Source organism: Amphichorda felina, assembly GCF_050947745.1.
Source record: "Amphichorda felina strain 45539 chromosome Unknown scaffold_6, whole genome shotgun sequence".
Taxonomy (NCBI): Eukaryota; Fungi; Ascomycota; class Sordariomycetes; order Hypocreales; family Bionectriaceae; genus Amphichorda; species Amphichorda felina.
Window position 1 is genome coordinate 371,557 of NW_028145044.1, and position 12,554 is coordinate 384,110.

The following is a 12,554-nucleotide window of genomic DNA, read 5'->3' on the forward strand; positions in this document are numbered from 1 at the left end:
GACAGTACTCGTCTTCCATACCCAGACCTCGAGGCAATTGACAATTTCGACCTTGACCTTCGAGATCTCACAAAGAAGCGTCACATTGTCGGTTGGTGTTCGAAAGCCAACTTCTTTGCCGGTACGTCCTAAAGAAGACAGAGAGGCCTCATAGGTATTTCTCAGGCTACCTAGGTTATGATGCTGACCCACATGATCAGGTGCACCTGAAATGAATTACTTCATTAAGCCCTCACAGCTTGGGCGTCCTGGGAGAGAGTTCGCGCTGGAGAAGATATCAATTTCCGTTGGCGAGCTCGTGACGGGCGGATGCCAATTCGCCATCGGTCGCAAAGACGCCCACGTACGAGTCACCCGTGGTTCATTTAAGGCAAAACTTCGATGGCTTGACCAGAAACACATTACTCTCTGGGATGTTGTCGAAGAGCGTGGATGGCTACTTAACGGGACCGCGGTCCTTTTGCATCTCCTACGAATGTCCCTCGAATCTTCAAAAGTAGACAAGTTCAGGTCTGAGTTCTTGTTTCAGGAGGAAAAGTTTGAGGAGTCCCCGAACCCACTCACACTCAACGCACCATTGGATGTCCTGTTGAATGCCACAAACCAGAAACTCGAACTGTACCCTAAGGACGAATACTCGTACACTGAGACGAAACTTCTATCAGACGGCCGCCGCGAAACAGTCACGAAAACAGTTACCTCTCATTCGACGGTGAAAGATCGAGTGGAGGAATTATACGAGACTCTGGAGAAGTTGATTGACCACCATGCTACATCGGAGGCCTCGTATAAGGGCGTCAATGCCAAGCCTCGGCTTCACGACCACCTTGAAGGGTGGGACTTTGCCGACATTGCGACGGATAGGGACCCTTTTTATATCAAGAAGGCTAGGCTACCCCTTCATCTCTTGAGCTGGATAGATTTCACGAGGGCGATCCCAGCCATAACACTCTTCGGGAAAGGATTTGGCGACATGATCCGCGCGTCACCTTCAAGGGCCGACAACCAGTCCGTGGCATGTCCAGAGTGGGAAACAGTCCCGAAGAACAGACATCTCCTCTGCGTCAGTGTTGCTGATCTTCGCGACATCATAGACCGGATAGGGGACCACTGGACGAATCCCATTACGGTGGGACCCGAGATTCTCTGGAAAAATCCAAATAAAGAGAGTCCATTCCATGAGAGCTGCCTATGCCTTGAGAACACAAAAGGGGCGCAAAAGCAACCCCACCACCACCCTATCCAGGAGGTCATTTCCAGCAAGCTCCGGTTTAGCCTGTCTGAATCCGTGGTGGATTTAGCCAACCATCAGAATGGTGCAGTGATATTTGGGCCAAAGCCAGAATGGAAGGCATCATGGGGTCTGTCTGCGAGTTCTGGGCTTTCCAAGGCCAACTCTTTTTTGGACACAGTACTAGGAAACAGCGATACCTCACACCATTCCAGTACTGGGGAATCTTTGTCGGGCTTTCCATCGTCAGCTACACCTCTGAGTTCGGAGAATCCAGACAGCGCTAGTTCGAGAATGGTTAGCTATGGTGACCTAGGATTAGGCCGGAGTTCTCCTAGTGGTGAGCAGGATATTGAGAAGGAATGCTCCCATAGTGACCTTTCGAGCCCCAAGCAGCCCCAAGCAGTCGGGGTCAAACGAAAGGCCGCATTCAGGGAGGGCGAGGAAACTGTAGGCTCAGAAGGCCAAACTGTTGAGAGGCCATCTAAAATGCGACAGGTCGCCGAGTCATTCGAAAAGAGGTTCAAGTTACGATGAGGAGAGCGGTCGGGTTACGTGCATAGAGATTGATATGGTCCCGTCATTAAATTATCTTCCTAGATAACATCAAAATGAGAATAGTCGAGTTGCTTAACGCGTGGAATGGGAAGATTGAAAATCTACCCTTCTTCGCTAGTCTTGAAGCTCGCGGAATGGTCAAGGCCTGAGGGCATTATTGAAACTAATACGCTCAACTCTGACAAGTCGCCATTATTAAATTATTAGCAGCTGTCGTTGAGCTCAGGCATTGGCTTCTATGGTGGCCAAGTCCTCTCGTTGATTAGAAAGAGAGCGTAGCTTCGGGCGGTTGATTCCTACTAGCAAGGAATACATTTAGATAAATACTCCTAAGGGAAGGATCAAGAACGAAATGTGTCAAACCCTGGCCCCAAGTCGGCGGCGCAGGAGGCAGGATTGCTGGAGCATCTGTTATACTCTCTGGCAGCCGCTCATCTTCATCTGCGTGATTGCGAATCAGGTTCAGCAGCGATTTCAACCTCTCGATATCTAGTCCTCGCATTCTGCGGCCCTCGGAAAGATCATCGTATGTTAATCTCGCCGCCTCGGCAGATGGGATGGCATCTATTAACCTGCCGTCGCTATGCGGCGTCGAAGGCCAGCTGTGCATTCAGTTCAGCACCGGATTTCACAAGCGCTTCGGTCACCGGCAGGGTTCTACATATGTCAACCATTCTAGTACTAAGGCTCTACAGCCAGTCCTGCCACGGTGTCATTTTGGCGTGGAATGGGTACGTGAGCTCCTCGTTGAGATCACAGCCCTCGGCCAGAAGGAACCTAACTATATTCAGCAGACAAGACATATGGATTGCCTGCGGCCTATCCCATTAACTGCTCTACGACACACTGGGTCAGAGCATGGAATAAGAAGGGATAGAATGGGGGCCTCGTCTCAGATATGCGGATATCTGTCGCAGAGATATACATCTTAGTGAAGCTGACAAGCCCAACCTCGATGGCTATCACTAGGATGATGTCGGCAGGGAGTTTTTTAACAGAGCTACATGGTTCACTAAGAATTTTGACCGGTGGCTCTACCCCGTCGTGGTTCATCAGCATGCGCTGTAGTCGAAAAAGGACGATGGTGGTAGCAGCTGGAGATTCCCGATCGGCCACCTGGGCGTAACAAAGTGACCTAGCGAGTTCGTGTTTATACCGCGGCGAATCGGCTGTCAGGTCGCGGATGGCCATGGCAAACTCAACCGTAATTGGGAATAGAACAACATAGCCATTCCACGATGAGTTCCCGGTCTGGAGGTAATCCAACTTCCAAGTGCCCTCGTCGTCCAGAAATTCGAACACGGTGCGGTGAAGAAAGTCGACAGTGGAATCGACAAGTTTCTCGTGCTTGTCTTCTGGGATATTGTCAACCGCAGAACAGAGACAGCGGCGCGATGGCAGAGAGTGTCCTTCAAACAGCTCCACTAGACCACCAAAACGCCCTCGAAGTCTTCCCTCTAGTCTTGTACACAACGTTCGTCTGTCAGCTAGATTAAGGCGTAATTGAGGTGGAAGCTGTGTCACATCCATCTGTTTTGACTCAACAATGGCCAATGCCACTGTGGAAATATGCCCCGTATCCGAGACCCAGTGCCAGCTCCGGCGTGCGTTCTCCTTTTTCATCACATGATTGAGATAATAGACCCGGAGTATTTGAGCAGCGTGAACTTTATGCCTATTTTCTACTATACTGAGCATGTAGGTAAACATACCTCGCAGCTCCGGCGGGAGCGCGTTAGACTTTCTCACGCAGCTCCTTAACGCTGTCGAATTCATCGAATCCCTGAAGAAGTGACTTGCAAGCAAGAGCAACCCAGAGGAATACCCCTGAGGACCTGTCAATAATTTTGTCTAGGATTAATTCGACATCATTTCCATTCGTCTCGAGGATGCTTTGGATGTATGGATGGCTACCGATCTGATCATGGACAAACTTGTGGATGTCTGGGCGCGTCAAGTCCTGGAGCCTCAGCTTTGGGGCCCCCGTAAAGCCTCCGACACATTCCGGGAGGGGTCTGCTGGACACGATGATCTTTAGATTAGGATTATCCAAAAGTCGTTTGATGAAAGCAACAGCCTGGGACGGTGCCGTAGTATTCGTCCAATCCATCGATAAAGAAGCAAAATCTTCGCTGCAGCGATACTCCATTAAACAAAGTCTCGAACGCAATCTTCATCTCAGCTGCAGATGGGGCTTGGAGGGTGCCAAGATCGAGATCGTGGACTGTGTGCCACGACTTGGGCAGCAATCGCGGAATAGCATTATACTCAAGATTCTCTCATCCACATACATTTGGCCTTGGAGTGCCGTAGCCGTGGTTGAGCCATTCTGTCTCTATCGGCGGCGTTGTTCGACCAGGAACACCCACCTCTGCCTCTCCCTTTCTTCACATTGGCATTCTCTACATTTTTTCGTGCTCTTTGGTGGACACCGCCCTATCAACGCTACTTTGAAGGATGCGACGCGATATATTTGTCCTCTTCTCGGCCTGGACCAGTATCATATTCTGGCTCGGCCGGCCACCGTCCCTCCTCCAAAGTCGCCTCAGCAGCTGCACAAACTCAGTGGTCTGGACCGTCACTAGCGTTGTGAGGACATGCATGCGCTCGCAGCTGCTCTCTATGCGGTAAGCCGAGAACCACATGTCGTCTGCAGCCTCGCTAAGAGGGTAGTTGTTGGACGTCCCCGTGCCGCTGGAATCGCTGCCGTCGATCGTCGTCGTCCCCGGCACCAACGGCCAGTTTGTCGGTCCTGGGGATGGTGCGAATCGTGGCCGCCTCTCCGTCTGCCGTTCGCTGATCATATCCTCGAGCATCCTCACGCAACATCTTACGACGCGCTCGTACATGCCGCTCATGTATTGACATGCCACAGCCATCAGCACGCCTGTTTCGCCCTGGCCGTTGCACACTTCGCAGGCCAAAACCGTCCTGAGGTGCACCAGGGCGTTCCGGAGGAGAGCCAGAAGGGTGTCGAGTGACATCGGGGTGTCACACGAGTTCTTCGCCCCGAGCTCCTCCAGGAGCAAGATGGTGTGTCCGAGACAGCGGCAGGTCTCTACCCTTGACGGATGGGCCGACGGTGATCCTAGAGACGCCCGTGGCATGGTCCGCCGGCGAGGCGTCGTCCCGCCAATATGTAGTTTGTAGCGCTCCTCCATCATCGCAGCTCGTCGCCTTCTGCCGCAGTGTAGCTGAGAGCCAGAAGACCGCCCGATGCCTCCAGGATTATCCCCGGATTCTTCATGCCTGGGAGGCTGGTCCCGGTTGCTGACGTCTGCATCTACAGATCCATTTGTCAGCGTCATCGGATTCTATAGCAGCTCTGCAGGGAGATGATTAGTGGGAGTTTTCCCTTGAACATACCTCTATCTGTACGACATTCCGAATCTTCAAATAAGCGATCGTCCTGTGGGTTGTCCAGCACATCCCCAGTGTCGCCAAAATTGTCCAGCTGCGTCACCGGTAGCGGGGGGTCCAGGAACGAGCCCATATCCAGCCACTCATCAAACCTGGTTCGGTTCCCAGAAATAGAGTTGGCTCTGCTGGCTGGGTTTGAAAACAGCCATTGCTCGATATGTTGTTGCCCCACGACCAGTTCATCAGCCTCCAGATGGAACACATCTATATCGGGAGCAGAGCTTCTGGGCTGGGGGCCGCTGGGTTGGCCGTACTCGGGGTAGGTCAGATCACTATAGCCAGAGTCCTTAGTCTGCGCGCCCTGGTCTGCATTGTCGTTGTCATTGGTGCTGCGCGACCCCGTGCTGTGATTGACGGATGAGCGGCCTCTCTTCCTTCGACGGCCTTCGCGGTTTGGATAACGACACTGGGTGGAGGTGGCGATGCACTTATCACAGCCAGTGGGTTCACCGCTGCACCGAGTCTAGAAGGCCTAATAAGCGGTTGAAAAGCAGGTCGGGCAGCATCAGAGGACAAAACACTGTATCAAGACGATGGATGTGTGGAGAATGGAGCTAGTGAGTGAGTGCTTACCTTCCGTGCTCTACAGAGCTCACACGACACATGAGGTTTCTCTCTGAGGTTTCGGCTGAGGACAGAGTTGAGGTCGTGGTTCTCGACAAAGGTCAACGGCGCCTTGGGCTGGATGCTCAGAGTTCCAAACATGGCGGCGTCAAAGGTTGTCAGTGGTTCGTGTTTATTTTGCTCATGGGTCCCGAGGGGCAATCGGGCTATATCAACGTGAAGGGTCCGCATCAGCAAGGCTGATTAATACATGTACGTGTGATTCCGGCGCCAACAAGCGTCTTGTTGATGTGCATGCTGGGAGCAAGAGTACGCATGGCCAGCTGCTGACAATTCCTCCAAACCCTGCATCGAAATAATCGGTGTAATGGTACATACATGATGGTGGTGGTGACCAAGCCCTGCTTTGTACTCGTACAGACAGCGAACCGCTAGGTGCAGCCAAGATCTCAATCGCGCGCGACAGGAGGCCAACAATTGTCCGCAAGCCACTACCACCAACAAGAACCGATCCCTTTGCCAACCACCAGGAGAAGACGGATATCAATGATTCGAGAGTCCCCACTCCCCTCCTCCATTGCCCCTGTGAACATAAATTACGGAGTACGGGGCTGCACTAGGGGGAGGGAGGTACATGTATCTTGATTGGGGATTCTTTTCTTTGTCGCCTGGGACGCCCAAAGTCATTAGCTACAAGCGCAAGCTGGCTAGCGGCTGCCAGTGTTGCATCTTTATTGCGTGCCAGGGTAATACTAGACCCTGACCTTGACGATCAGTTGGCCACATGGCTAACTACCCTGAAGCAGGCGAAGCTTGTTTTGTAAGGGACCGACTCAATTGCTACTCGACATTACATAGTACCGTCCGCTTATATTTTTTTTCAATACTTACCAGATGACACTAGCAACTTGATGTATTTGTTCGCATATCTGTCCGACAACCCTAAATTGAATTGTGATCCTGTAGCTACCTGTTCCCCTTCTTGGCCTCACCGTGTCTTTATACAATCAACTTGAGTAGTTTTATTTTTTTTTAAAAAAAACTTGAGCGAGAGCGCATGCTGCCCGTCTCAGCTTATAAGGTGTACTCATGGTATTAATTGTGCTTCATTCCTTAGCCCTGCGTCTGGGTGGCGTTGGCATTGACCTTGCGCACCTCCGCGGCTCCCTCCTCGTCGTACGCAGCCACCTCAATCTCGACCCGCATGCCCTTGATGCCTAGTTCAGTGACCCCCACGCAAGTAAAGATGGGCTTGTGGTCCGGCATGCGATTCTTGAGATGTCCGACCATGTGCATGAGACACTCATGACTCATATCCGTGTGGTACGAGTTGACGCGATACACCTGCGACCAGCCTTTGCCCCCTGCATTCTTGAGCGCTAGCTCGACGTTCTCAAAGGCCTGGTCAATCTCCTCGTAGATATCTTCCTTCATCTCCCCCGTCTTAGGGTCCCAGCCGCCTGCAGAATGTCACCATCGATGTCAGCTCTGGCTTTCCGGTTCTCAACACGATGCCATTACAGCCGGCCGTCGCCATGAGGCTACCTACGTACCTTGCCCAGCGCACTCGATCCGGTCGCCGACCCGGACGGCCTGATTATAGCAGTGTTTGTCAAGCAGGATCCGCCCCATGTCGGGGTAGGCAAAGTACTGAAGCTTTGACATGGTTGACGTAGGAGGGTGGTGAGATGGTCTTGGGACTCGGCAAAGGAGATGGCGAGATCTATGTTTCGTAGATGGTAAAGAGAATGTTCTCAAAGGTTACTTCTGAAGGGCCGGATAATCGACAGACTGAGTCTTAAATAACCCGTCTCCTGAAGTGGTATTTGAGGCCTGTTGAGACCTGGGTTGGAGTAACAAGCTAATGGGCCAACACTCGAGCAACATGAAGCCGGTAAGCCTCCCCACACTGTCCAACCCACAGCCAACAGCCAGTTGCCCAATCACCTGTACAAGATCCATTGATGGTTGTGCAGTAGGTGGCACATGTCTTTCCCTGCGCTGCCCCTCCATAGACACTATTTCCACATTTGGACCGGCCCGTTCCAAGTTAGGCCTTTACTTTTTTACTAATCCACTCGATTTCGCTCCACGCCCATAACTAGACCTACTATGTATCTATTGACGGAGATATCTGTTGGTCCCTTTTCAGCTTCGGGGGATTCCCTAAAAAAAAAAGACAAGAGCCTAGGTGAAATGTTGGGCCCAAACAGCTGGCCATGCCAACGGGCAAAGCCAAAAGAGGGGCGGGGTCACAGGGTAACCATCGCTTTCATGCATCTAGAAAGAAGATTTATACTCACCCTTTGTAGCGGGAGGGAGGGGATGCTTCGAGTTTAATTTTGCCCTGGTGCAGTCCAAAATGGCTCTTGCGGAGCTGGTTTACCGATAGCCGTTCGAAGATATATCCACCGAGAGCGTCATCTACGGAGAGTTCCTGGTAGTTCAGATACGAAGTGAGATTTGGAATCATGCTCTGTTCCCATCTTCTATCAGAGAAAAAAAAAGGTACGTATGAGTAAATATTTTGTCTGTATGCTTTGCTGCTACTCTGCACATTGTTCCTGTTTATACCGTTATTAAGCCAGCACGATGTCTTTGGCCCTGCAGAGGTCACTTTCGAACTTGGATTATGAGCAGATTTTCTGGTAAAATCCCATGCGCCCGTACTCTAGGCAGGTCGTGTCATGGAATTTCGAAAGACAGGTGCAGGGCCCAAAACGCTGCGTCGGCTGTCGGATTCGTCCCAATCTGGTTCGGCCCGCTGCCGTTGCATCGATGGGTAACATACGCAGAACGTCCGCGGTAGGGCTGGGGGTCTGGATGTGGCGGCCGCCCCATTCCCTAGTCGTCCGTGGCCGCTAGAGCATTGCCGGCAGGTAATTCGGATATGGATGGCCATAAATAGTTTAGGAATGACGCCGTCCTCGTATAGTGCAACATGAAGATCCCGTGTCTTACACTACGTGACACCGATGATACGTAAAGGCTGCACGTATACTGCGGGGGCATTGGGTTTTTCATATCCGTATAGAACTTCCCAATACCCTCATGAGCCAAGGAAATACTGGGCAGTATTCTCTCTATTGAAAGCCAGTGCCAAATCATCATTATGTGTGGCATTACGACCTGTGTACGCGATCCTAGGGCCACGCTCGATGGTCATGATAATGGCCCCACGAATGGTACATCAGATACATCCCTCCCGGGGAAGCTCCAGGCCTCTATCGACATGCTCAATCACCGTGGCCCAGACGAGTCTGGTGTCTGGATAAGCCACGACCAGCGTGTCGGTCTGGGCCATTGCCGGCTCTCCATCAACGATCTCAGCCCAAGCGGACGGCAGCCCCTCACGAGTGACGATGGCCTTATTCACGCCGTTGTGAATGGCGAGATATACGACTACGACCGCCTGCGCAAGGCCTGCTCAGAGGAATACGGATATACCTTCTCTGGCAAAAGCGACAGCGAGTTGGTCCTGGCCCTGTACAAGATCTACGGGGCGCCGGGCTTTTTTGAGCATCTGCGTGGCGAGTTCGCATTTGTGCTCTACGACGAGCGAGCTGGAAGCAGACGCATGATTGCGGCCAGGGACCGATACGGGATCAAACCCCTGGTGTGGACCACCGTTGGGGACAAGATCCTCATGGCTGCTGAGGCAAAAGCATTCTTGCCGATGGGATGGAAGCCCGAGTGGGATGTCAAGGCCATCGCTACATCGGGCTGGCAGTTGGACGATCGTACGTTGTTCAAGGGCGTCAAGAAGCTTCCGCCGGGGCACTGGATCGAGATTACGGACAGCGATGTCAATATCTACCGGTACTGGGATGCCGAATATGAAGACAAGGTGAGCCTGTTGCCCCCAATAACCCCACCTTGGGCGGTCCTGACCAAGAGTAGCGTCAAGTTGAAACGCGCACCATCGATGAGATGGTGCTAGGTGTTCGTGAGCGGCTGGTCGAGTCGATCCGCCTTCGCATGCGCGCTGATGTCCCTGTCGGTGTCTACCTCTCGGGTGGTATCGACTCCTCGGCCGTCGCCGGCATCGTCACACATCTCGCGCGAGAAAACAATGTCAGGATTGGCAGCGAGGCATCCACCAAGGTCTCTTGTTTTAGTGTCGAGTTCCCCAGCGGCTCGGGATTCGACGAGTCCAGCATTGCTGAGCGGACGGCAAAGTGGCTGGGTGTTGAGACGGTCAAGAAGCAGGTTGACGAGGACATGCTGGCTCGCGACTTTGCCGACACGGCATACCACTGCGAGCACCACAACTATGACCTTAACAGCGTCGCCAAGTTTGCACTTTCGACGCTGCCTCGCGAGCATGGCGTCAAGGTCATCATCACTGGCGAGGGCGCTGATGAGCACTTTGCCGGATACCCATACTTTCCTATCGAGTTTCTCCGCGAGGCCGACCACTCTCAGCCGGAATCACTCCTGTCGCGCCAGCACGACCTGCGAGGTAAGATGCACCGTTGCGTAGACGAGGAAACGATCAAAATACTGGGCATTCTGGGCGCCGCGGGAATCAACAGAGATGCACGAGACTGCGCTGCCCTAGCTGAAGTCAACAACAGCACCGTCCCCTGGGCTCTGCTGACCTGGCACCCCAAGAGACAACTATTTTCTCCCTGGGTGCAGGACAAGTCTGCCGATCTAGATTATAGAAACACTGTCATCGAGTCCTTCTCCCCAGATGCCCGGGCCAAGATGCGCTCCCGCTGGCACCCCCTGCACACGGCCCTCTACATGTGGAATAGGACCTCGCTCCCCAACGTGCTGCTGTCCTGTCTTGGTGATCGCACCGAGATGGCCCATAGCATCGAGGCGCGGACGCCATTCCTCGATCACCACTTCACCGAGTACGTCAACCGGCTGCCTCCGAGCGTCAAGATTGCTTTCACGCCGCCAGAAGGATCAGATGAGGATGCTACTAGCCACGGAGATAAAGGCCCGCTGTGGACGAAGCCCACTCCTGGGTTAATGTCGTTCACCGAGAAGTGGATTCTGCGGGAAGCAGCACGGCCTTTTATCACAGAAGAGCTATACAAGCGCAAGAAGAGTCCGTTCATGGCGCCGGTGAAGTGGCCGCGAGACGGCCCATTTCACTCCATGATGTCCAATCTCCTGACCCGCGAGGCAGTGGAAGCCCTAGGTTTCGTCGACTTCAGCCTGGTCCAGGAATCTCTGGATCGTGCCTTTAGCGAGAAGGGGGATGCAGCTTCTTTCAGGAATTTACTGTTCGTTGGTGCGTGGGTGACGTTATCAGAGCGCTTTGGTGTCAAGAAAGCCGACCTGGGAGACTGGATGGAATGAGTGGCTGGTTGATTATTGGGGATATTCCACCTTGCTGAAAGGGTGAACGAATGACGGGCGAATATCATGCGACTATCTAATATATAAATACCATCTTTTTGGAGAGCTTTCTCTTGTATAGGTCTAATTAAGGTCGTAATGTCGTTTGCACGAAGATTGCGAAGAGCCCAGCTGGGCTGTCATGAAGATAGACGATATGACCAAGTTTAATTTAAAAACGGAGCTTTGACAATCTTGGAAGTGATAGGATACGAAGACGACTTACAAGCAAGCTATCTTGCCATTGACTAAATACAGGGCTCTTCCACTAACTCTAAGGCCTAAGATATGTGCTTAACGTAGCCAATCTTGTGTTGTTACCTTAAATGAGGTTTCAACACAGTGTCCCTTATACTCCAACATACTTGGCTCTTCACTATGAGCCCAAAATTATCACTGAATTTTTTACTACCTATATATGCCACACGATGAGCGTCCATTATCCCAAGAAGGTCTCGAGTGCATTTGGGGACCGCGTCTCATTATCTATTCGCTGAAACGACTCACGTTTAGTCGTTGACCGGGATCCCCCTGCCACAGGAACCGCGATAGAATAAAACGGGGGAACGGAGAAGAAGAGGATATAACATTGGGGAGGCCACCTGTATTCCATCTCGATTCTTGTGTGCTGAGGTTGGGAGTGACGAAGGGAGTTGTACGAGTACTCTACCTACCGGCAGAGGCGAGAGGCTTCCTGGACAGGGATCGAAACATATTTTCCAACATGAGACATCTTCCTTAGCTGGTGACAGGTCACTCACAATCTCAACCGCTCATTGTAATCGTATTGAGAGTTTGTAACTGCGTTATTATTATTATTAATCTTTGGTAATGATCGATGCGGCCCTATGACATTCTAGTACAATAATTCCTATGTGTAGCTTGATTATTATCGAGGCTTGACATCCATCACAGCTTGAGGTGCATCGCTACTCGATTCTCACCGAATATATATCATAATAATGCTGTCGCTCTGTCTTCCACGCTGCCGCTGCGGGCTGATTAAAACCCTAGTATCTCCCTCTCTCCTCACACGACTACTACCAATATCGTAGCTTGTGGCTGCAGTCATGGGTAGAGGCGTACGTAGCACGGTTGGATTGTATGGGAGTTGATGACGCTGCGACAGAAATCAGAGAGAAATTATTGCTCCCTACCCAACAGGTCGATGCCCTGACAGCAATGATATTTTGGCCTGCAAAGCCGCCCTCTTGTGAGAGGTTGCTATGCTGCTGATATTATCGCACAGAGCTACCGCTCTTCGAGCGGATATCCTGTCCAGCCACAAGAAGCTGTCCCACGAGAAAAAGAAAGCAACACCTCCCCCCCTCGATATTTATTAGTCGTATACTGGCATGAAGCTGAAATAGTGTAGCACATCATTTCCCGGAGATGCGGAGATGCGGAGATGCTGGCATGGCAACGT

At 52.0% G+C, this 12,554-nt stretch overlaps 3 protein-coding genes across 3 annotated transcripts; 1 reads left to right on the forward strand and 2 right to left on the reverse strand.

The window, feature by feature from the left end:
- Positions 1 to 4,191: 4,191 nt before the first annotated feature.
- ACO1O0_005943 (Zn(II)2Cys6 transcription factor domain-containing protein) lies at positions 4,192 to 5,914 on the reverse strand (the record flags this gene model as incomplete). The annotated part of the gene is made up of 3 exons (XM_083195348.1): positions 4,192 to 5,072; positions 5,156 to 5,672; positions 5,783 to 5,914. The coding sequence occupies 3 exons, from the start codon at positions 5,912 to 5,914 to the stop codon at positions 4,192 to 4,194; spliced, it is 1,530 nt and encodes a 509-aa protein (XP_083048364.1).
- Positions 5,915 to 6,886: 972 nt separating this feature from the next.
- ACO1O0_005944 (RidA family protein) lies at positions 6,887 to 7,438 on the reverse strand (the record flags this gene model as incomplete). The annotated part of the gene is made up of 2 exons (XM_083195349.1): positions 6,887 to 7,233; positions 7,327 to 7,438. 2 exons carry the CDS (start codon positions 7,436 to 7,438, stop codon positions 6,887 to 6,889), a joined length of 459 nt encoding a protein of 152 aa, XP_083048365.1.
- Positions 7,439 to 9,005: 1,567 nt separating this feature from the next.
- Positions 9,006 to 11,089, forward strand: ACO1O0_005945 (asparagine synthetase B family protein; the record flags this gene model as incomplete). The annotated part of the gene is made up of 2 exons (XM_083195350.1): positions 9,006 to 9,620; positions 9,674 to 11,089. The coding sequence occupies 2 exons, from the start codon at positions 9,006 to 9,008 to the stop codon at positions 11,087 to 11,089; spliced, it is 2,031 nt and encodes a 676-aa protein (XP_083048366.1).
- Between the last annotated feature and the right edge of the window lie 1,465 nt (positions 11,090 to 12,554).